Source organism: Eretmochelys imbricata, chromosome 9, assembly GCF_965152235.1.
Source record: "Eretmochelys imbricata isolate rEreImb1 chromosome 9, rEreImb1.hap1, whole genome shotgun sequence".
NCBI lineage: Eukaryota > Metazoa > Chordata > Testudines > Cheloniidae > Eretmochelys > Eretmochelys imbricata.
Window position 1 is genome coordinate 73,595,186 of NC_135580.1, and position 26,253 is coordinate 73,621,438.

Consider the following 26,253-nt stretch of genomic DNA (forward strand, 5'->3'; position numbering starts at 1 on the left):
GTCAGTAGTGGCAAGTTTTAACTATTGCCCTTAGGAAACATGTTTAATTTGTTTCTAACAATGTTTTAATCTTTAGTTGCTAAGTGTAACTATTTTGTTTTTATTCTTCAAGTGATGGTACTTATGTGTATTCCACACTTGGATATGCATGAGCTTAAGTTCAGAATTTTTTTTACAGGCAGTGTCCGTTGACCCATACATGCACCATAGCTTTCTTTGTGCTCTGAACCAAGGGCATCAAGGGTGATGCAGGAGAACACCTCTCCAGTTCCTTCTTACCGCTGCATGGTCTGAGTTAGAATCTTTGGTACCCTCAGCTCCTTTCTATTGCATAATTTCTGTAAATATATTGTATATAGTTTGTTTTCCTGGTTTTATAGTATAGTGCAGGGGTGGGCAACTTACTAGAATTTTTTCCTAAACCGCATGCCTCAGATGAAGAGAGGAGCCTGCATTTTCTGGCTGTCCAAAGGGCTTTTGCCTTTTATCTACAAAGAACAAGAGGCATTAGAAAGATACCTAAACCACGTGTTTCCATAGCAGAGAGATCAAAGGGTCAAGTTTCAAAATAAATTTCTGGTTCTATTATTCTTTACTAGCTAGATCACATCCCCCCTCAAGGGGCATTAGGGCTCATTCCAGAAGAGCACAAACAGGCTGTGCTGCTTCTCTGAGAGACATACCCTTAGTAGAGGTAAGTAGAGCAGCTACCTGGAGATCCTTGCATATCTTCACAAGACATTATGCTTGGGTCCAGTTGTCTACTGCGTATACAGCTGTGGGGACTGCATTACTGCAGTCAGCTGTCGCTTCCGCTTTCTCGCACTCACCATCAGTTTGACCACTGTTTTTTAGTCTCCCCAACGTGGAATATACATAGGGACCATCACTTGAAGAAGAAATGGAGGTTACTTACTTCTAAACAGAGGTTCTTCAATACGTGGTCTCTATCTGTATGCCTCCACCCACCCTCCATCCCCTCTGCCATGGATTGTTTGGACTCGCAGTAAGAGTGGGAACTGAAGAGGCAGTGGCCTGCACCAACCTGTATGCGCTCAGTTTGGAACATGAGGAGAGCTGTGGCGCATTTGCAGTGCATGTGTACCCATGTGTGGAACACGGATAGCGACGACACATCTCAAAAAACCTCCAGTTATGGGTACATAAGCGCCAGATCCTTTTTCTCTGCTTGTATATCATCTCAATAAAATAGCTAAACTTCAGTGCATATTCCCCACCATTTTAGCTTTCTGCGCTAGTATTCTTGTTACATATTTTGGGTTTTGGACTCCATCATCAGCCTTGATAAATAAAGAAACATGACTTTGTTGCATTATACTTTACAAATAGATATGAAGGATTATTATAGCCTCAGATATTGCCAGACAATAGTACCAACAATTTTTTTATATAGATAGCAGCTTTTTTTACTTAGTAAATGAGTGAAGAGTAACACCAATGACATTTCCTAGAAAATAACTAGTATGGAAGTATTTTGCAAAAAGGTAGTTAGAGCATATTTCGTAGAGGCTGAATCTGTGTTGTGCCTTCCAAGAGATCCCAGGTCTTAGTTGTAAATTATTATTTAATTTTTCATTATTTTTATATTATAGTGGTATTTACACGCCACAGTCAAGATCAAAACTTATAGTGCTAGGCTATGAACATGTTCATAGTAAGGGACAGTCTGAATTGTCATACCGCTTAATTCTTTCCATCTTTTTCTGGGTGGCAGGCACTTCGCACTTCAGGTGCTGTGCAGAGTAGATACACTGCACGCTCCTGTAGCATAGCTATAAATAGCAGTGTAAACGACAAGGCAGTGCTTAGATGATTAAAGGCATGCCAAACCTTAGGGAGTATACCTTACGTGCCCCAGCAGTGCCTCTCACGTCTATACTGCTATTTTTAGCAGCGTAGTATTCTGCTGCTTCCCCCCACAAGAACCTTTCACTGCTGCATGTACACACCACAGTGTAGACCCAGCCTGCTTGTTACTGCAGCGTTTAGCTCCACGTATCCTGGTGCCGTTTACCTTGAGCGGCTCTGGGGTGGCAGCAGTGCGCAGCGGGGCTCAGGCAGGCTCCCTGCATGCCTGCCCGCCCACCTACCCACCCTGGCCCCACGCCGCTCCCAGAAGCGGCCGGCACCATGTCCCTGAGGCCACAGGGACGTGGTGCCGGCTGCTTCCGGGAGTGGCGCAGGGCCCGCGGCGCCACAGGAGTGGCAATTCTGCGGGCCGGATCCAAAGCCCTGACGGGCTGGATCCGGCCCACGGGTCGTAGTTTGCCCACCCCTTTTTTAGAACAACACAATCGATAGGACGGAAGAATCCAATGCACCGCTACAGACTAGGGACCGAATGGCTAGGCAGCAGTTCTGCGGAAAAGGACCTAGGGGTGACAGTGGACGAGAAGCTGGATATGAGTCAGCAGTGTGCCCTTGTTGCCAAGAAGGCCAATGGCATTTTGGGATGTATAAGTAGGGGCATAGCGAGCAGATCGAGGGACGTGATCGTCCCCCTCTATTCGACATTGTTGAGGCCTCATCTGGAGTACTGTGTCCAGTTTTGGGCCCCACACTACAAGAAGGATGTGGATAAATTGGAGAGAGTCCAGCGAAGGGCAACAAAAATGATTAGGGGTCTAGAACACATGACTTATGAGGAGAGGCTGAGGGAGCTGGGATTGTTTAGCCTGCAGAAGAGAAGAATGAGGGGGGATTTGATAGCTGCTTTCAACTACCTGAAAGGGGGTTCCAAAGAGGATGGCTCTAGACTGTTCTCAATGGTAGCAGATGACAGAACGAGGAGTAATGGCCTCAAGTTGCAGTGGGGGAGGTTTAGATTGGATATTAGGAAAAACTTTTTCACTAAGAGGGTGGTGAAACACTGGAATGCGTTGCCTAGGGAGGTGGTGGAATCTCCTTCCTTGGAAGTTTTTAAGGTCAGGCTTGACAAAGCCCTGGCTGGGATGATTTAACTGGGAATTGGTCCTGCTTCGAGCAGGGGGTTGGACTAGATGACCTTCAGGGGTCCCTTCCAACCCTGATATTCTATGATTCTATGATACAACTAAAGAGTTAAATCACAAATGCTTGGTAGAATCATAGACAGTAGGGCCAGAAAAGATCACTTGGATCACTCAGTTTATGTTATAAGCCCACATTTCTCAAGACTACTCCCTTACAACAGTCAAAATAACTTTCTTTCTAACTTGTCATTAAAGCTTTATTACTACAGTAACCTTGTCTTTGCTTTGATAAAGGGTACCAATGGAAAACATACCGTGGTGATACAGATTTGGACTCGCGGTAGGAGTAGGAACTGGAAGTTCCTTATAGGAAATCATTCTAAGTTTCACTTTTTCAGTTGTCACTGTCTGCAGTTGTCATGAAGAGGGTTAGCAATGTGGATGTAATACATGATTTTTGTTTGTGAAATCATTATCTAATGCTCTAATACTATTTTCGGTATAATTTAGAACAAAGAATTGCATGCACTACAGAACATGTTTTCTCTTTTCTTGGAAGGTCTTGTTATAAATTATCAGATTTGTGTTAAGGAGTCATTTCTAGCTATTTGTAGGTAAAATACATAGCATTTATTACTAATTGTTGGAAACTCAGTTGAATTCCTCAAATAATGTTCAACTTCATGAGCCTAACGAATTACTTATAAAAATTATATTATGAAATTAATCTCTTCCTATTGTGTCATGCTTCTTTTACAGATGTAAAGCACTCATCGATCATTTTGGGCAAAGAATAAGTGCTAACTATTTTGTGGTGGAAGACAGTTACCTTTCAGAGAAAACATGCACAAATGTGTGCTACAGGTAATTAGTGAGCAAGAAGCATAGTAAGTGCTATTTTTTAAAACCTCCAATATATAAAATACATTGCAAATGAAACTTCACAACTTGATGCAGAGGTCAGCCTCATGGTAATATAGCCTAATCCTGTGTTGTTTTTTTTCTCTTATGTGTGCATGTTATAGAGGACACTATGCACCCTATATTTAGCTCCCCTCGTATTTTCATTATACATTTTTTTTTCTGAAGGGTTTTAATTGAAGAACTCTTAACATTTCTGTTCATGCAGCAGGAATTTAGTATTTGTCAGGGGGATATTAATTGGTTTAGAGAGGTGCCTGTTGTTCAGATTTGGATGAGTGTTGAACATCATCACTTTTTTCCATGTTGCTGATCAGAGTTCATTACTGGCTTCTTGTCAGACCTCCGCTCCCCCCCCCCCCCCCCAAAAAAAAATAGTTCTCTTAGCCTTGCACGTATACTGCCTTTGTGTATTCAATCCGTTCCAGATGGGGTACAGGCAAAATGTATCAGGTACAATATCGAATTATTGACACCAATCAGTAGGGGAATTAAGACTTGAGTTCATGATCTCCTGCTTCCCAGCCCAGTGCACCATTCTTTAGGCTGGAGTCTTTGCTAGAATGCTTTGAACATATAAATTGCTATAAAAATGCTAAGTACGAGACTTGATAAAAAAAAATTCTGTTGTTCAGGAAATACCAATATTTTGACATTTGTTTTCATCTCAGGTTTGTTTGAGGTTTGTTTGTTTGAGTTTTGTCTCTATGTCCAGCTGAGCTGTCATGATGTTTCATGGGAATTGTAGTTCCAGGTCTCTGATGCCCCCATTCTCCTTTGTGGGTCTTGTTCCCTGGCCAAACTATATCTCACAATATGTGCTGTCGTCTCTCCTTGTGGTCAAGCTGCCATCATGCTTCACTTTTTGTTTCAATTTTCCCAATGGAAAATTCTGTCAAAAAACTGTATTTCCCTGGGCAAAATTACAATGTAGACTGAACCCTGTTTTCTGGAGGGGAGATATTTATTTGACAGTTTTTGACCAGCCCTGCCAAGAACTCTGGAAAATCAGGCCATATGTATCTCAAATTGGGCACATAATTTTTGACATACCCCAAATTAGTGGAGATTTTTTGCAAATTCTGGCTTTAATTTCCCTATGGATCAGTTTTCCATTTGTGAAACCTCTCCCAATCTCATACAGGTATGAAGATATGTGCGTTAGGCTCACATATTACAGTACTTAGTACTATAGGAAAGGAGATGAGAAAAATAATTGTCCTTTGTTTCATGCAGCATTTGGATGGTGTACAGTAAATAAGGAATGGGGGCATGCTTTGAGTCTGAAAATAAATATTAAATACCTCATTCCCGAGCACCATCTATCCTGTGCAGTGATGTCTATCTCTGTATTTGTGTACAGACACGTGTTTGTTCATAGCGGGAAAACTTGCTTTTCAAATTGAAAAAGTGATTGACAACATAGCTTGAGGCAGTAGTGCCCACCTGGGGTCACTCTTCCAATCCAAACACCAATAGTTTTCTCTACAAACTTAAAAACGTCAGTGTGTGTTGTTACTTCCTTTTTTAGGTATTTTTTTGCCCTAAATACGTTGTAGATGCAGTTGCTGTTTTTCCTTTTGAGATTTTTCTTGTTTAGCTCGCATCTTCATATGATGCTGGCGGCCAGTAGGAGAACTGTAGCTTTGCTGGTAATGATTGTTGCATCATTTCCCTCCCTCCCCCGCAAAAAAAATTCTGTCAGAACATTGTTTTGTGGAACCTTTTGGTGCTCCTGGTGTAGTGTTTAAAAGTAACATTATTCTTGTACCATTTTTGCTTTATGTACCATGGCTTTTGTTGCTGACCAGCCTGACCAAGTAGCACAAGAGCCAGGAAGCTTGACCCAGATGCTGCAGAAAGGGCAATAAATTGAAATGTCTCAAATATACAGTTTTTAGGCATTGAATATGATTCATCGAGGCCATGTGATTCTTGATGAGTTGCATGTTTCTAAAATTAAAAATGTTTTATTACTCAATCATTTCATTTTTCCCACTGAATGGATATGAAATGTGTCAGTAATATAGGTGCTTGTGCATAAAAATATAAAATTGCCTCAAAATGCTATTTATTTTGTAACCAGAATGTTATAGAATCTCTGAAATGTAGAGTTCTATATTATTATTCTGGTTACAAAACATTTTTATTCATTTAATAGAAGCTGAAGCCCTGGTCTTGCAGCCTTTTACTCACATTAGTGCTTTTATTTTGGTAATGACTATAATGCATTAATTGAGGTTGTAGAAGTGGGCCTACTTCGTAACATGAAATATGTAATTAACGATGTGTAATCATGATAGCTTATATTTAAGTAACAAAAATAATTTGCCACAGTGGTAATATTATAACTAAATTATTTTCAGAAGGCCAGAATCCAAATAGCTATGTTTTCTCTTTTGTGAAGTACCATAATTGCTTTATTTAATTGCAGGCAGATCTCCAGAGCAGTGCTCATTACAGATCAATCCGTACTAAAGACAGATTCAGACCAGCAGGTATATATCAATTCTGAATTTATAATCTCTTTAAAGAGTTGTATATGATCAAATTAAACTTCTGTGAATTAATTTGTATTTTTGCTTCTATTTGAATCTAGCTTTCCAGTTAATTGGTTCTATTGATATTGTCTTAATCCCATTTTTCCTCCTTAAAGTAGCAAATTAAATGTAAAATCAGTTAAAATTGAAAACTACGAGCTAGCAATGGGACTGGCATATTTCTGTGTTTGTTGCTAGTCACACTCTGACACCTTTTGTTGTAGTCTGAGAGAGACTAAGAATTGAATCAGAATTGAGACTAAACATCAAGCTTATCCCTACGAGAGGTTTCTCTAGGCCAGGAGTGGTGTTTATTTGTGGAGCTGTTTGAGGAAGTTTTCATAGTCCTTGGCACTGTTAATCTGGTGCCTTTCATGATCTGTTCACTCAGGGTATATTTACACTGCAATTAAGCATTCGCAGATAGCCTTTGCCTGCTGACTTGGACTTGCAGGGCTCAGGCTGCAGGGCTGTTTGATTGCAGTGCAGACATTTGAGCTTGGGCTGTAGTCCAAGATCTAGGACCCTCCCACCTCGCAGGGTCCTAGAGCCGGAACGTCTACACTGCACTTGAATAGCTCCTCAGCCTGAGCCCTGTGAGCCAGAGTCAGCCATAGGTTTTTAATTGCGGTGTAGACATACCCTTAATGTTTAAGGGAAAAAACATTTTAAATAGCATAATATATTTAGTTTAAATCCGATGCTGTATACTAGTGCTTCTCTGCCCATAAAGCGCAACTTGCAGCCCATAGAGTGCAACTTGGTCACCTGGGATGCTCACTGAATCAAATCCCAAGGGTTGAAGCAAAATTGGTAGAACCATGTAGCTAGGACCCAATGGAAGGCAGAAAGGAGTGATTTTCTCCCTCCTCCATCCTGCTGCTCCTCTGTTCCCAAATCTAATCACAGTGCAGCCTTTAACTCACCTGTACTGTGGTCAGCTCTGGGGAAGGTGAAGCACAATTCTAGAAGCTGTGGAGCCAGCTTCACAGTCTCTTGCAGCAGCCCTGCCCAGAGTTAAGTGTTACATAAGTGGAATATAGGAGAGAAGAGAAGCATCCACAACAGCCAGTTATCACTTCCAATCACAGGAACATAGGTATTAGACCCAGGTCCACAGAGTCCAGTATCTTATTTGTGACAGTAGCCAGCACCAAATCCTGCATAGGAAAGTGAAAGAGAACCTGCAGTAGACAGATGTGGGATAATCTGTCCCTCAGGGAAGTCTCATTCTAATCCATAATAATGACTGGCCATGAAGCATGAAGGTTTCTTTGTATCCCTTCCAAAACTTTTAAATGTTGACTATTATAACTCAGATATTTTTATTAGAACAATAGAGGACTGTATATTTATATGGATAAGTTCTTTGTGGAATTTACTGCCAATCTGTCTACTGTGTGGTTAAAACATTTCCTTTATCCTCCAATTAAGTTAAATGTCCACATGTTCTTCTGTTATGAGAAGGGGAGAATCAAAGTTTCTATCATTTTTCTCTACATCATTCATTTTGTGTGCATGTTATTTTATAGACTCCCAGTTCTTCCAACTCCTCTCAAAACGAAAACAGCTGCCTACATAGAATCGAGACTCCACTAGACAATTGACTTCCCCACTTATTTCCATCCTCATGAAGCAATGGCAGTTTCCAAATTCAAAGGGTTGTGTTTATGTCAGTTGTGGCAAGAAAATACTTAGGTTAGTTGGATTCCATGTGGGAAAAGGTTAAGAACCATTTTTCTAAAAATGGCTACAGTGTAGATTTTTTTATTATTGTACATCTTCTCCTGCAGACCTTACTAGCAAAAGTAGTCTTTGGCACGATACATGTGAGTAAGGTTAGGGTTGATCTCATAGATTTCTTTCTGAAAGGAGCTTTAAGAGTACACCAGAAAATAAAACTAAATGAAAGTTGTATTAAGTGTCGCCAATTACTTTTTACCTTAACTGGGAATTGCCTTGATTTTGTGGGATGTCTGATCCTTCATGTTACTCTACTTTAACAGACTTGTTTATGAATTTTTAAAGCAGTGCATAAAAGGAAATAAATCTGTCCTGTACAGTGTGTATGGGAGTTGACAACAGCTTCTCTGGAGCTTTCTAAGCCTATTGCATAAATACATATTTATGGGGTTGATAGATTGCATACTTATTTACCCACTAGTCTGTAACAGCTCTTTCTGTAACCATATAAATACTCCGGTATGAACTTCTTAAAACTTATTTGTGGGACTCAGATCAAGCTATCTTATTTTAGAAAATACGGTTATTTTGAAAGTTGGTAGTCAATAACAGCATCAGGTTTGAATAAGAATTTGCAAGTGTATATTTAATGTTAAAATATATAAAATATATTTTCAAGATTATATGTTGTGTATATATTAAAGAAATAGTTATATATGATAATATCAATATTAGGTGTTTTTTTTGTTTTTTTTTTTACTTTTTTGGGTGCTTGAAGATTTTTGTTCCCACTTTGATACCTTGTGGCAGTAGGCATTTTTATATAGGTAGTCAATAGTCTGTTAACAGTGTGACAAGTTTCACCATTATAATGTAGAATAATGAAATAAAGATCAAATTGCTGCTTTGGATAATTTGATATTCAGAATTTTCTATTCCTTTGTTAGATTTCCATTTTGACAGTGCCACCAGTGGAACGAGGGCAGCCAGCAGTTCGAATCATTGAGTTGTGTTCTTCAACCATGACGTGCATGAGAAACACCTGTAAGTACAGAATAGTTGTAGTTTGACTGCTTTTTCTTTTGCTTCCATCAGTTATGAAAACAAATTGTTAAAATGTTTGTTTGAATCATTCTTCTGTTGTACAATTATCAGATTCCTGCTTGAGCAAAATAATCTATAATATCTCACTGCTGTCAATAGGAAAGAGAAATAATTCCACTCACCCGTATCTTATTCCAGTACCTTGAACCTAGTATTTCATGGGCTTTTGTGGGCTGCTTTTAGTTATCTAAAAAGATATATTTGAAAAACTCAGGTACCAGAATTGTTTATGTAAACTCTTGCTATAGTGCTCCTTATTTCCAGAAGAGTCCCTGGGGAGAGCAGAGCAGGCAGGTATAGTCCTCACATCCAGTTGCAGTTAGGACCACATATTGTTTTATCCCATTTAACTAACAAAATGTAGTGTAGTACATTATAGTGTATTTTCTGCTACAGAAAATACTCAAGACCAAATCTTGTCTTCTGACTCATATAATTACTATCACTAAGTTTGATGTCACTGATGGTGTGTGAATAAGGCAAGCAGGATTTTGCCCCGACGGTTTAATTATAAAATAGTGCTTGCCTATTTCTTTAACACAGTTAGTGAAAATATTCTACTTTTATGTAGTAGGAGATTTTAAAAGTAAATTACAATATTTAAAATGTTGCATGACTACTTCATGATATAAAGATGTTCCCAAAATCCCCCTTTTCCTAACTTTTCTTTTTCTCTCTCAGAAATATCAGGTCCTGAATGGAGATGGCTGAAAAAAGGGAATCCCCTTCTAAGGAAAAATTTTGCGTTTTTTTTTAAATTGTCCCATATTGGGATGAAATGCCAAAAATGTGAATTTTTTTCATGGAAGGGAATTAAAAAAAAAAAAAACCATTTCAGAAGCCTCAAAATGGAATTTTGCGGCTTGCAGGTTGCCCACTGAGAAGGCTGTCATCAAATTACTTGTTAAATTGTGAAAGCCTTCCAGCCTGGCTGCCAGAGAAGCAGAGCACCCTGGTATTTAGCTTGCCCCCGCAGCTTCAGGAGACAGAGCCCAGGTGCTCTGCCTCTCTGTCCCCGGAGCTGTGGGAGGCAGAGAGTACTGGCAGAAAGTAAAACTGAAAAAAGCTTTTTCAGAATGGCAGACAGGAAGGCATCACTTTGATTTTTACTGAGGGAAAATCAAACTTGTGGATAAAACCTGAAATTTTTTTAAAGAAAATTTCAGTTTTGCAAAAAGGGCATTCTTAATAGGATAATCATTCCGATGCAAAATGTTCAACAAGCTCTAGTCCTGACTTTTGTTTTGTAACCAGCCTTTACTAGGCCAGTGTTCTGGGGTAATGCATCTGCAATTCCTGCTCCCCAAGTGGCACAATAGCCAGCTAGCACTGCCATAAATGTGGCCAGGTTTGGCCAAAGATGGGACATGGTCAGGGTGTGTTGATTCAGCTTTTGCCACTGATGCAGCTCGGGAGCTCCTTTTGCAACTTAGTTGTCCTCCACTAATGGGCACCCACCACCACCAAGGAATGGTGTAATGTAAATACCATTGCATACTCCAGCACTTGGTAATTTATTGAGGGTACAGCTGCTGTCACCGATTCAGTGAAAGTCACTAATTAGCTCTCTGACCTACTGTGCTCCCAATTGGAGTTGGGAGAGCCGCATTTCAATTTCAGCCTGAAGCTATGATGTAACTTTCCAGGTGCTAAATTATTGCCAAAGTCCTCTGTCAAATGAGAAAGTCAGAACCTGATATTTCTGAGTTAACAAATAAGATGAGAAAAAATGAGGAAAAATTTTGGGGGCATCTTTCCATTGTAAAGGGGGCAGTTGAACTATAAAAACAATACAAGTTTATCTTTAGTAGAATAATGGATCTGTTTGTTTGCCACTTTAGACTTACACACTGTTATTAAAACTCAATAACAAATAGTTAGGTTTAGTCTCCAGAGATGTGTGTGCATTACAATTAAAACTTGGAAGAAAATTTTTAAGAATTAAGCACCCTGGACCCTTGATTTTAAATCTGAAACTGCTTCCGGTAGCCTCTTCTGACTCATCTAAGCAATCCTCCAGCAAAATAGGAAGACTAGACATGAAATTCAGTGCTTCTTCATACATCATAAAGATGCAAGGAATGGCACAAGTGTAACTTCTTTTCCCTTTTAGATTACCTTTAAGCCTAACAACATAAATCCCATCCTATACTGCAATATGTTGTACTCTACACAGGATTACAAATATTTCATTTCATAAGCACAGCTTTTCAACATAGGTAGCAAATATACTTAGGAGGAGGGATTTTATTCACAGAATATTTTGGAAACAATCTTTGTTGTTTTTTAAATATGTGGTCCTGTTGATCTCCATCTGTTTCCTTTATTCCTTTGTATACTGTGCAATTAATATAATTCTGTTTGATTTATTTTCATATATACAATTAATCCAGCATAACAAACTTCCTTCTGTCAGTCAATAAAGCACTAATCATCTGAATCTCATCTGTCACCTCTTTTTGGAGTTTGTTCTTGAAAGGACAAATTGCTATGGCAAAAATATTGTGTCCAGCACATATTAAGTTTTTCTCTTAGTAGCTAAAGATTGCAGCTCCAATATTAGATAATAGGATTTTTCATCATAATAACATTATAAGGGAAATGAGATTTTTATCAGAATTTTATTGCTATATTAAATATTTCTGCATTAGCCTTTAATTTTTTTATATATGTGTGTGAGTTAAATGACTAGAAGGGGCCTTCCAGTGTTTCCATTAAAATTTCCTATTTACAAGGGTTTATATCTGAACTGTTAACATTTGATGTGGTCTGAAAAAGTGAACAAATTGTTCCTATTGAATCTCTCAGTAATCCGTTGGTCTTTTCTAGATTCTGTTGTAAGGGTTTACCAGTTTGAGACCCTTCAAGGAGATAAGTAGAATGATACTGAATAATAACCAGCTCATGCACTGTAACCTACATCTGAACTCAGGTCTTCAGAAGGGAAAAGATGGTGAGCTTATCCGCTGAGCCACCTAGTCCCTTAAAACTGTTTACAGTATAGAATAAATAAAATTCATTTTAAAATCATGTTATGTATTTATACAACAGAATACTTTAGGTCAGTTGTGTTGCTAATGCTCATTCATTTAAATGATAGATTTTTTGCCTTGGTTTCTTCAATATATTATGAAACACAACAGGAAGTCAAACCTAGAAACCATTTAATGTTCAGAGTGGGGTATAAACCCACATGCAAGCAATATTCTAAATTGGGCTAAAATCTAGTACAAGAGCATGATGGAATCTTAAACCATTTCCTCCATCTCTCCCCTCCATATTACTTCCACTTCACACAGGATTTCTTTAGCTTTTCCTCAGAATGTACTTGTTTTGATGGATTTAAATTGCACACTTTGATACTTTACTTATTTTGTTCTTATACTCAATTAGTGATGAACTGGTAATTTTTTTTATCAGAGTGTTGAAATAACGTGGTGGCATTTGGGTAGAGCTAAATTCTAGTAGCAGAGCACATTTCATAAATCTCTTATTTTATTTTTACATCATTATCTGTAAATGGGTTTTAACCTGACTGATTTCTCCCTCAAACAATTACTTAAGATAAGTATACAAATATATCTAGTCTTTGATCATAGTGCATAAATGACAGGCACATAATCGGTATTGCCAGCTGAGTGGAACCAAACTCCTTCACTTGCCCTAAAAATTGAGACTGTAATGATGAAATCATGAACTAAACTCATCGTTCTTCCTACTAGAAGAATTACTTGAAGACAAATGTTGGCAACCACTGTAACTAATGCAGTTATACCTGAGTAAATCAAACATAATCAAAATGTATACTGATGAGACTTCATGACTCATAACCATAACCTCAAAGGTAATAAAAATGATTTTATAGAAAGTAAATGATGTGAACTTCAGTGATTTATAGCTGGGGGTTTTTTTTAGAAAAATTAATTGTATTACAACATTTGAGATAGTAAAACATTTTAGTTAAAGTTGCAAGATGACTTTCATTGTCACCACATGTTTTAATTTACTTTGTGATATAGTGTCTTTTGGGGCTGAAAGATTCCATTCGTGGTTGAGCCAAAGGATAAATTATTTTTTTATATTCAAGAAAATGTTGGGTTTTTTGGTTTTTGTTACCCAAGAAAAGATGTACTTTTTTTTTTCAAAACTCTCATTGACTTCGGTGGGGCTATGAGTTCACTGAAAAGGTTTTGATACACTTGTAAATGAAATAACTTAAGTTTAATGCTATCCTGGACTGCAGCCTTAAAAAAAAAAAAAAAAAAGTGCCATGAGTGTTTTTTAAAAAACTATTTTAAATTACAAAGCTGTATACAGATTTCTTAAAATAAGGTTTGTGTATGTGCAGTAGCATTTTTATTCAATTTTAAGTAATTGCCTTTCGCACTATTTGATCAAAATTGTATGTAATGTATAGTGACATGAGAATGGTAAGTCGAAAACCTATTCGGTTTGAGTTGAAAATCTGTGGAGATGCTCACAGCACAGTTATGCATCTCCACAGTGCTGCAACTAGCATTTTCCTTTCCACCTGCTCCCTATCCTACCTTGAGAAAAATTGTCCTGTCCTCTGATGAAACTGGGAGGGCAAAAGGGCCAGAAAATACTGTGTGGTTGAGAGTTCGAGGTAACTATCCACTTGGGTAGGAAGAATTGGAGATAGTGAACAGAGTGCATATCCTCTCCATCCATTGCTGCAAAAGTCTTGTACCACTAAAAGGCTTCCAGTCATAGCAACACTGCTTCTTTGAGAACTGTGTGATCCATGAGTTGCCCTGTAACTGCTTACCAGTGGAGGCGTCCGGTCCAGCAGGAGCTAATGCTTGCTTCAAGATCTTTAATACTGAACAGAGATCTGTGGAGTCCAATAGGGACAATATAGTACAGTGCCTGGCTCCATCCAAAAAGAAGACCCTGGGGAGCAGAGCAAGAGACCACATAGCTGCCCCATGGGAGATCAGTGAAAAAATCCAGCCCTTTTTTCATAAAAAACAAATATCCAGCAACCAAGAAAATTAAATGCTAAACCTATATTCATACAGTAAGGTTGCAAATTTGATCACACGCAGGAAGTGTATAGTTTTGTGTTCAGTAGCAAGATTGATTCGCCCATACAGTATGTAGCATTTTCTGTTTTGATTAGTTATACAGGACCATAAATATATACTTTCCACATGGGAAAAAATCTCTAACAGTCAAATCCTTCCACTATCGATGTCGGATAGCTTTCTACAGTGTATTTCTCAGAGCTTCGTACAGTCTCTTTTTTAGATACTTGAAATCATGCTATCCCCATAGTACAGCCTTGAAAATTGTCATGAATATTTACCAGACTGCAAGCAAAATCTGTTTGTCCCCACACACCCACTTTATCATGATGATTGATGGCAACTTATGATATTTTACTCACATGTTAAAAAATGGGTAAATTTTTGCAGTGCAATATTTGATATTTAATCACATATATGTATGTATTTAGTTCTTGTAAACTTGAATCAAAAGCCAGTTCCTCTCATCTTTAACAGTTTGGTGTTCTTCTATGAATTCCCTCCTGTGACTGAAAGCACCCATGTATTCACACCCTACATACTGTTGTAATAAACTTTTGTACAAAAGATGCCTTGTGTGGTATCATTTGAAAACTAATAACTCACTTATCAATAATATCATGGTGATATATATGTAGCAACATTATATGTAAAGTTATGAAGTCTCCCTGTGTGATGATGATAGCCCATGTTCAAAACCACCCATCTCTGACTAGGCAAAAGTTGTTAAACAGGTCTATGCTAAACAAAGGCATTTGTGTTTACCTCAATTTACATACAAGTAGTAAACAGGTCCTTGAGACAGCAGGGAGATGAGAGGGCTGGAGACAAAGCACATTTGCATTTCAGCAAACACTGGTGAGAAGAAAGAACATAGAGTGTCCTTCACCACTTGACTCCATGTTGCCGCCTTTACTGTTTAGGAACCAGTCCTTTGACTCTGGCGGGAGAACCTAACCTGAGAATTTGGTCAGCCATGTTGCTGGGATCCCGTGATGAAGATTTTACCTTGAACCTAGCCTAACTTGTGAAGTTAGCTACTATGAATTTTTACCTTTGGTTTTTCTTGTAACCATTCCTGCCTTTAACACCTTATGCTTCTAGTCACTTCAAATCTATCTGTAGGTATTTAAATAAACTTGTTTTATTTTTAATCTAAACTAATCAAGTGTTTGTGTTTAAACTGAACTGTTTGGGTAACTCCAGTTAAAATAGCAAACTGTTGATTATTGACCCTTTACATGGGCAATGAACCTTTAATTTCTGAACTGTCAATGAGAGGGCAGGACAGTGCAGAACATATGTTTTTGGGAAAATTCAGTACTGGGAGTGTGTTGGGGTCACCCTGCAAGTAGTTACCAAAGCTGGTGAAAGCCAGTGTGTGACTAGAGTGCTGCTGGACCAGTGCTGCAGCTATACACAGACACTCAGGATGTGATCTGCATGCTGTTAGGTTGTCTGTGAGTGGGCCTGGCTGGAGCTACAGCACCAAAACATTGTGAAGCACCCAAGGTTGCAGGGCAGGTGATGACAGAGCCCCTCACTTGTCTGGATTGTACCCTGAAATGTGGCACCTCAAATTTGAGTTGCCCAGAATTACTTACAATCTAAATTCCACCAGTGCCCATAAAGAGGCCTCTCTCTGATCTGTAAGTCCTCTCCATAGCTCAAAATCACTTACGAGGTGTGCAGGATACATGTCAACCTCTGTCCTTGTTGTTTCCCTAATAACGCTCCTTCTCTATTATAGAGCCCCACTTCTCTCAGGAGATTGCCCAGGGATTGTTGGTAGAATATATTGCTTACAGCTTGCTCTTAAAGAAGCAATAGAATTTCCAGACCACCTGTAAACAGGCTATCCCACTGCCTTCAGAACTCCTCTTGAAGTCTTTAAAACCTCTTGGGAGATAGTGTCCCCTCACAGAGCCTCTAAAGATAAGGAGAAAACTCTAAAGCTGGAGTTTTGAGCAAGATAGCTCAGACTCAAACCTCAGAATTAAACTTGAATTGACTTACAAAATTTTCAAACAGGCTTGTGATCGCATTTGATGCAAAGGTTATGGCAAGTTATGAGAATATATGGTGTCCCCATAGAATTGACAAAGCTCATAAGAAAAAAAATCTACAGCAAGAGCAATGATAGTAGCAAGATAAGTACAATGATCATAGACAGAAAGCTGATGGAATGATTCAGAAGGGCCATAGGAGTGAGACAGGGATGCACACTGTCACCAGATTTGTTCAGCTTGGTACTGGAAGAAGTAATGTCTGTGGCACTGAGATGAAACCAGAAGACTCGTTATGTGGTAGGACAGTGCACAACTTTAGATTTGCAGATGATTTTGACATCACACCATTGACCAATGAGGATTTACAGAGAATAACTGACAATGTAGACTGGGAAAGCAGAAAAATTGATTGAAGAACTGCATGTAGAAGACACAAATTATGGCAACTGGAAGAAATGAGAGGTAAAATCAAACTCTGACAAATAATTAGAACAAGTGGAAAAATTGTGTACCTTGGAGGACTGTTATCGAAGAATAAGAATTGTGAAGATGACATAAAAAGAAGTATCAGACTTATTGCTGCTGGGTTCAGAAAAGTGCAAGATCTGGAAGGATAAAAGACATTTCATGAAAACAAAAGTCAACATAAATGAGACAACTTTCATGCTGGTACTGTTTTTGAAATGCTGGAGTTATGAAGACGGCCAATGAACAAAAGATTTTGACTGCAGAAATGAACTGGCTCAGTGGAATACCGAAAGTTTCAAGACTGCAGAAAATAAAAATTGAAGAGATAAGAAAATGTCTAAGGCAAGAATTAACACTGTCATAGAAAACTAAAGAAAGATCTCTGTGATGGCTTGGAGACATATCAGGAATGGACCTGGAAAGGATACCATACAGAGCAACACATGCCACTGTGCAAGGAACTAAAAACAGAGGAATACCAGGGATGTGTTGGATAGACACAGTAAATAATGACACAGAACAAAAAGGTTTAAAGATGAATGAAGCTGGTACAAAACAGAAAGTGGTGGAAAGACTTTATTCAGCCCCATTGTTGCCATTGAACTGACAGACTGGAATCAAAGAAGATGGAAGAGATCTAATTTCACATGCTTTTGTGCTTTTAAAAAACAAACAAAAAGGGTGGTGACCTCACAGGCAAGAGAATAGGATCTTCACTGAGACAAAACTTGGATAGTCACCTCAGCTCTGAGAGTATTGTCTGCAATGTCTTTTGCATGGCTGTTCTCAATTGGGGGGCCATTAGGAGTACAAAATCAAACAAAGACCTACATAAAATCTACTTTAAAATAGATTTTCCCTCGCAGCATCTTTCAGGAGTGATATTTCACCTGACTAAGATTTGCTGTTCAATCCTGGAGGAACGGCAGCTCCATCTGTGGAATTCGGACTTGCAGACTAACATCTGATGACGTCCTTCCCAAATATTCTGTTGGTAATCTCTTTGGGAAGCATAGGGACAAAGCAGTCATTGAAGTCATGGACAAGGGGAAATAGGTCTTGTTTAAAATGTTGGCTAGCAAGTGTTTTCAAATATAACCTGATGCAATAGTTTAGACAGAACATTATGTAGATACTTAAAAAGAACCTGTTGGGGGTGTGAGCTCTTCTGAAAATCCGGTCCAAAATTATTGGGTTGTGAATATATTTTTGTTGACATCAATTACTCTAAAAGTTGAAAACTCTGACACAGATCTTTTTACTGTAAGTTTCAGATGCATGTTCTGATCCATCCTCCACTTTTACAAGCTGGTGTGATGTACTTTTCGTAACTGGAGCAACACCATAGTTGACATTGTGTACAAGTATTTGCATCACTTTTTCTTGTTGCTGCTTTTTTTATGTGGCCACATCCTGATATTGGAAGCCTTTTCTGTAGGTGTAAAATCTCTTCTCTATATCTACCCCATGGATCTCAAATGATATTCTGCTCTCCCAATATACACAGAGAATTTACTGACATGAACGTGACATCTGTGAATGTAAACAGGACAGATTACAGTGCACAGATATGTCACATAATCTGAGAGGGAATTTGCCCCTAAAATTAATATTGGCTTCTTTTGGAATGGACAGTGTTTCATGTGCTAGGTAATAATTTGAAAGGACTCCAAGATCATAAAACGAAAGTGGTCTTTTTTTTTTTAAAGAGGATAGTTTACAGAGGTGCTGCAACTTGTGGTAGAGTTCTAGCCTTCTATTCAGGCTGATCTGTCTGGTGCCTCTTGCAAGCTCTTTCCTCCTGTAGCCTGTGCTCCTCCCTTCAAACTCCCTGCAGGTTGCTACAGACAAAACTCTTAAGATAATTCTGGATATTAAACTATTATATCAGAAATATATTTAAAGTTGTTTGTCTGCAACTTCCACTCATGCTGGTAAGACTGTTACTCAAGAGGCAAGTTAAACCTATTACAGGCAATGCTGGGCTAATGATTGTAGTCCCACCTCTTTGTTCAACATGTGACTGAGCTACACATACACCTTCATAGTGAACTACTATCTCGGTATTGCTTTGTTAAGAAAATGATCCAATAGTTTTAAGTTCGGTGTTGAATGGAAACATTGCCTTAGGCTTTAGATTAAATTGCTTGAAAACACATTCACTCTCTGAACTCCTTTTGAGGTTTTGCAGGCAGTTTGCAGGCTATTTTGTTAGGTTTAGGAAAGGGAGGAAATTGGAAGTTAAAGGCTCTCTGGTACAAATACCAATCTGTCTGAATGAAGAGCTTGAAAATTATTCATAAAGATCTAGAAAAGGAAATGTACATGTTGTGTAAGGTAGATTTTTATATGCTGTATAATTTAAGTTTTTAAAAAGCAGATATTAAATGTTTAATTGACTTGCTGTATAAGAATTGGAGAAAGCTAAATTTTTTCACTGTAAGGATCAGACGTGGATAGCAGAGTTACTGGTTCCAGTAATGTTTATAAAAATGTAGTCTACCCTCAAACAGTTTCACTTTGTTTGGGGATCTTTCTCAGAAATTTATCATTACTCTTTAAACTGAACTTCTCTGCTCCAAAAATGCAGCTCTTCTCTTAGTTGAGAGAAGTGACATCTGTTTAGAGAAGTCATTTCTTGGTGCTGGTGTTTTTTTAAAGTTTTTTAAAGTAATCAATATTTGTATGTTAGGGAGTGGTAATAATCATAATCAATCTGTTTCCTCTTCCAACAGACTTGGTCCATTTTACCTGCTCATCAACTAAAACTGCTAAAGAAGATTTAGAGCCTGTTGTACAGAAGCTGTTCTCCCTAAATGCTGAAACAGAGAGAGGTAAGAAAAATAGATGAAAAGTATTATGGAAAAGTTTACAAATATGTTTACCTTTTGAATTTTAACGTTTCTTCTATAGACCATCTGAATCCACCATCAAGATGAAAACACAGTGATTTCCGCTTGGTCGGCTGTTTGGGTATCCATGTTCTAAAGTAAAGGAATGGATTCAATATATTTTTAAAAAAATGAGAGAACATAATTAGATAAAGCTCCCTTATCTCTTTCCTTGACTATGATGTAATGGTCTTGGGTAGAGCTTCAGACATGGTTTAGGTCCAGCAGTTCTGAATAAGCAGAATAAGACTGGCTATAAATGTTCAGCAATGAAGAAAGCATGGGAGGCCAGAAAGCATTTTCTGGTGTTTTCATTTCTAACAAATGTTTCCTTACATGGGAAATGTTTGTTCAAAAGCACTTAGACACTACTGCTGACACATGAATGCAATTACCAATGCATTACTTGTATCCCATCTTTTTCTTATCCTTCCTTATTTCTTATACTGCTGACCATCATTTTAGTATTGGCACTCCCAAGATAAAATAAAATCCCAATAGGCTGACGATTTACTTTTCCAGTCTGATTCCAGAGAGCAGTCAGGGCTGTGTGCTTTTTTTGTGGTGTTCTTTTCCTTTTTCTTATCCTTCCTCTTACATTGTTTCTTGTCTTTCTCATCTTCATCTTTTTCCTCCACTTCTCCTCTTGTTTGCTGTTTGTAACTGCAGTTGTCAAACTCGAAGTTGAAGTGAATTGTACACTTCATCCTGAAGATAATGAGATTTCTAGTCACTGTTATTCCCAGTAATGAGTCCCAAAGCCTTGACCCTATTTCTGAGAAAGCCCTGGTAGATGTTTTCGTGAGCTTCGCCCTTGACATGGACGGCTTCATAGTGCCTGGGGAATTAGCTGTTGAAGAAAGTGATTGTTGCAAAGAGAGGATTGGTCTCTGAGGTATCTTAAGCCAGTTCAATGAAGGTCCTCAAAAATCAATAGCAGAATTTTGAATTTAACCTTGTATTTTATGTGGAGGCAGTGTGGAGAGTGGAGCAGCAGGGTAAGGTACTCTTGGTGGTTGCTGCGTTCTGAAGGAATTAAAGCTTTTTTTAATGTTGGAGTACTTGTACTCAACTATAGTGAATTGCATTCTCATAGCAAAACCTTGGAACTTCTTTTGTCAACTGGAGTATTACTTTGTGACCAAACACACAAACTAGCTAGTGAAGTGAGCTGTAGCTCACGAAAGCTTATGCTCAAATAAATTGGTTAGTCTCTGAGGTGCCACAAGTACTTCTTTTCTTTTAGCTAGTGAAGATCATTCTAATAGCCATTGTTGATAACCTACTAACTTGCAAAATGCTGACTGTGTAGCTAAGGATTCACAGCCTATTTGCCATGTTTTGTGAATAGTTAGTTGATATTTAACTTTTCACTCTTTTCCTGTTTCTTCTCTTTTCCAACTTCAAGGCTCATTGATAAACTTTCTTTTTGATAATAAAAAGAGGGAAAGCTATTATTGCCTTCATCAGAAAGTCTGATTTGGTTTGAGGAGCACATATATCTTCAAAAAATATTTTTTCTTTCTTTTCAGTTTACAGTACAGGCAAATCTCATTTTTACAAAAGGAGAACAGCAGAAGTTGAAAAATCAGGTTTTTGTAAAATTTGAGGAAAATGCATTTACCTACCTATTGGACATTGGAAGACAGATTTTGGACAAAAAAGGGGGGATGTAAATACAAGTGTGTAAAATAGGGAGTTACCTGTGTGTTTTATTTCTTTCAATCAGATATTTTGTTACTAATGTGCTCATTCAGTTAAAGCCCACAAAGTTGTATGCTAGAGAGCTAAGCTTAAATATATCTGTAGCTTGCATTTTAAAAAGCAGTGTTGTATGCCTCTTAGAGTATCAAATGGTAAATAAATGATTAGCCTGCAGTTCAGTGTCTTTTTTTACATTAATCTTAATGTTTAAAGTGATCCATTTTTGAAATGATGTATTATTTAGAACCTGACTGAAATTCTTCTATAAGAACTCTGATCAGAAGGGGTCCTCAGGTGCACTGAGGCACTGAAAAGCTAGTTTTCACTGACACATAGGCCTTTTTATCATCAGGATGAGGTAGTGGTCGTATTTTAATTAAAATGTCAGAACAAATACTGTTGGAGTTATTGAAAATGAATCACTAGATAAAGGGAGCACTGGGCCATGGCAGGTCAAAGAGGGAAAGTCACCTGGAGAAGAGGACTCCATTTATTTTCCTGCCTAAATAAGGAAGAAGTAACTTTTATGAGCAGTATGAACTTTTTAATATATTAAAGTGCATCTTGTTCTGTATTAAGGTTCATGCTTTCACAGGCTGATGGATTTAATTTGTTTTCAAATTATTCAGTAGGGTTAACACCTATTTTTTAAAATATATTTTTTGATAGTCATAAAAAATAGATGCTGATGGAATAATATAGGTTTATCCTTATGTTCTTGCTGTTTTGTTTACAGTACTATGTTGCTTATGTTTTTCTGAATGTCAGCATTATCTGGCAGGACAGTTGGTTCTTTGAAAAAGAATAAATCTAACATTATTTTATAAGGAGTAAAGTTTTATACAGGATGATAATGCTGGCAGCAATTATTATAGAGGATGTAGAATACCAAAAAGGGACAGAATGAATTTGCCAAACAAAATAACATCTAAAAATCTCAGTATCAGTATTATATATTCTGGTTTTGCATTGCTGCACTATCGAAATCAGCTACCCCCGTCTTCTAAGATGTGTTGCTGGATTTGTGCAGGTTGACAAACCATATACTGAGTAACAGGAACAAGATACAGATAGTAAATGTGGAAGAATTAGTTTATGGTAGTTTCTCGTGCATTAAGAATAACGTGCACTCTTTGATAAGCAGACATAAATAGAAATTCACCTTTGATTTCCATTTAATGACACAACAAAAAAGACAAAAATAGAATGACTAAGCTATCTGATTTGGAGTAATTTATTATTTTTGTTCTCCATTATCCATGGTGGTTGTAGTTTATTTTCTGTATTTGTTCCCAATTCTTTCATAAGAACTCCCTTTTGCTTTGGGAGTTAGGCACCTTATTTCTGTAGGTCCCTTTATGGTTTGTCAAACACTCTCTTTTATCCTCTGAAAGAGGCTGTATAACTGCTAAGTCATTGTTAAATGGGAAATGACAAAATAAAATGTATATTTTGAAGCAACATTTGAGATGGACACTGTTGCTTGATAGCAGCAGGTTGTTATACAGAGGACCTGTGTTCAGGAACAAATTCCATGCTCTCATTCCCCTGGTCAGTGGACACAAATGGGGTAAGGTGAAAAGGCACTTGGGAGCCAAATTCAGAGCTTCTACAAGCATGTATATTTCCTATGTAAATCACTGAATGAAACTCATCAGTGATATGTCTTTATCAGTTGGTCAAAACAATAGGTCTAAATGGAAAAGCAGCGTAATTTGCATTTATTTGGCATTTGGTTGATGTACAAAACAAGTGTAACGGTCATACATACTGAAGGGATGGAAAAGGGAAGTGAAACAGAAAAAGCAACTAAGAGGTGGTTATAAGGTCAGATGAAATAAGGGGGTGGCTAGATAGACTGTTTTACTACTTACACCTGTCTTGTGATGTACCATGTCATATTAATGTAAAATTTGGCTTTTGGTTTTTAGGCATAGGAGAATGTACAGTCCATAACTACACTTCTTTTCCCACAGAGAAGCCCTTTTCTAAACCAGTCATGGAAAAACATTTAATGTGATTTGTTCTTGAAATTAAAAAGGGAACACTGAGGGTAATACCAGTTAGTGAAAAGGGTTGGAAAATGTATTGAACGTCAAAATCCACAACCCCAGAATGAGGTGGTCAGTTTAGCACATACTGTAATAGGACCCTGCTGGGGACTATCAGGAGCAATATAAGGCTTGTTGGATGCAAATTAACTTAAATTTTTTACTTTAACACTGAAAACTTTATTCAAAAGTTAAAAATTGTAATAATCCAGCAAGATTTAAAACGTTAATTGGCGAATTAGGAAATTCCTTTCTTGAAACCTTAGAATAAGAATGCATTAAAAGTACTATCAGTATGCTTTAGTGCCTTTTAAAATGTATATATTTATACTCTATTACAGCAATTTCATGCTAATAACTGAATTGACTGTTTTATTATTCTGAATTATACAAGTCTCTTATTATATTTGAATGCTGGTCACTGAAAATATTTCTTGACATTTAGAGTCCGAAAATGGAGGAGGACTGGAAAAGCCCAGAGTCCTGTGGGCAGTATACTTCAACATGAGAGATTCTTCAGGCATTGACAGGAATTCATATGACTGTTTACCCTCAAACGTCTATGTCTGTTCTGGGCCAGATTGTGCATTAGGAAATGACTATGCTGTCAAACAGGTAAGGGAACTCCTGTTTTTCAACTTTGTGGTTGAAGAGCTTTCAGTTTAAAGACCTCAGCTGGTGCTGAGTATAAAACAGTTCGTTATAAAACAGAACAGAGTGCATTGGCAATATAGCTGTAATGTGCTTCATAGAACTGGTGACTGTTGAGAAATTTTTTGGAAGAGAAGAAGTTGAAAATTTGAGGCTCATAGAGAAGTCAGCTAATAAGATGCAATATGGAAGACTTGAAAGTGGGAGTGGGATAAAAAGAAAGGGATCATTAGAAGACACTGTGGTGGAACACTGGGTTATAACAGAAGATAGGGGCATAATTTAGACATGGACAGAGCTCTGATGTGAATTGACAATAGAGGGAAAGTTAAAACTTAATGGGGGTGGTGAAGGGAAGTTATAGAATCAAGGCAGCAGACATAACTGAAAAGGATGATCCTTGTACAGTATCAAGATTTTTGGCTATATTACAGGTGAAAGATGGGAAGACCAAAGAACACAGGATAGATTTAATCACACAGGAAATAACCAGAGAACAGGCAATTTTTTGGCGGTGGGGATAAAGAGAATAAGGTGAATTCTGGTGTCTTTGTAGAGAAGAAAGCAAGAAACCAAGAAAAGCCAGAAAAATTAAAAGTAGAGTTCACACTGCAGAGTAAATTTTCAAAGTACAATGGAATGTAATCATGCAACTTCTGTTTGCGTTATGAAAAGATATAAGACAGCGATGCTCAACTGAAGACATGGCCTCCCAATGCTTTGGAGAAGACCAAAAAAAAGGTTACTTGCCTATCAGAGCAACAGAGAGGTGTGGAAATAACCTTAACTATGGGTGGAATAAACAGCAGCCCAATCATCCAGGCTGCAGGTAGGATGCCCCTCTAGTACTACTATATCACCTAGTTCCTCTTTGTCTGCACTCCCTACTACTGTGCAGCAGAGGAAGAATGGATCTTACTGTGTCCAGGCCCTGACTCACCCAAAAAAAAGACCCTCAAAGGTGTCTCTTCTTTGCTGTTCCCTTCAAGCATCCACCCTAGTAAGATAGGTTGGCAGTTCAGACCTATATACTGCACTTATCACCATGTTATGAGTGCTTTCAATGCTAGCACACATGAACTCTTTTTACACTTACATAATGTTAAGTGACTATAGTATTTTTTAAAAGTTGAGGTTTTTTTAAGTGGCTCTGGCCAGAGAACATGAGTGGAAAACTTTTATCCAGCTGCAGTTTTTTATGGCCAAGCATAAACTCCTTAAAATAGGGTTTTATAATGGAATGGCTGACACAGCCTGAACTGTAGTGTCAGAACAGTATAATTAAGGGCTAATAGTATCCTTCACTTGTTTTACAAGGCAATAATTTGCTTCCCAAGACGATAAACTATGAGGATAAAGGATTATACAGAGAGAAATAGTGAAAAACATTAGGGTAGCACTGTTACATTGTAAATGATTTGTTTAAAAGATCATTTTAAACTGTTTTACCATTTTAAACTGAGTGCAAATTAAAAGCTGCTTAAATTACATTTAAAAGTTAATTTTGGGCATATTTACAGTACACTTTTTACCCAGTGATGAGCTGTGGTATACCATGTTCACACCATTCTGTCCACACCCTCTTATCCACCACCTTTTCTAGGACCATCATTGTTTTCCCCTCAATTCTATTTCAATATGAGTGATATTACTGTAAATGGAAGCTACTCCTGTTCTTTAAATTTAAAAATTCAGATTGTTGTAGTTTCTCTATATGGCTCTGAAATGACTGCAGCTAAAATTATGTATTCTCTTCTGGGCAAGTGACCACTGAAAAAGCTATTTGTAAACTGCATTGAGCTCAGAGGAAGAGCCGAAGAAATGACCAGGAGCTGGAGGGGTTGATTTAGGGAAATAATATATTTAGTTTACCTAAGCAATGACTAGCTTTCAGTGGAACATAGTTCACAAATACAAAAAGGATTTAAACAGCAAGGAGAGAGAGGAACATTTTAGTATGAAACACAGGGATGTTACTAGAAATAGTAATGGGATTAAATTAAGACTGGGAAAATGTAGGCTGAACATAAGGCAGACTTCCTTAAAATGAGGCTATGGATTAATCTTCCTAGGAATGTGGTGGAAGTTCCCTCACTTAGGATACTTTTAAACTGCATAGGACAAAACCACTAGAAAATTTACTGTAGGGAACATGCTATATTAGCATGGTGATGATCTGGATGATCTCTCTCTAACATAGGTGATTGATTC

The 26,253-nt window shown here is 37.8% G+C and overlaps 1 protein-coding gene across 1 annotated transcript in view; it reads left to right on the top strand.

Moving 5' to 3' along the window:
• CHM (CHM Rab escort protein) overlaps positions 1-26,253 on the top strand; it is a 134,525-nt gene that overhangs the window by 101,808 nt on the left and 6,464 nt on the right. The window contains exons 10-14 of the mRNA XM_077826582.1: positions 3,732-3,836; positions 6,328-6,391; positions 9,064-9,160; positions 19,481-19,579; positions 23,837-24,006. Coding sequence (XP_077682708.1) covers positions 3,732-3,836; positions 6,328-6,391; positions 9,064-9,160; positions 19,481-19,579; positions 23,837-24,006 — 535 coding nt within the window. The remainder of the gene's footprint in view (positions 1-3,731; positions 3,837-6,327; positions 6,392-9,063; positions 9,161-19,480; positions 19,580-23,836; positions 24,007-26,253) is intronic.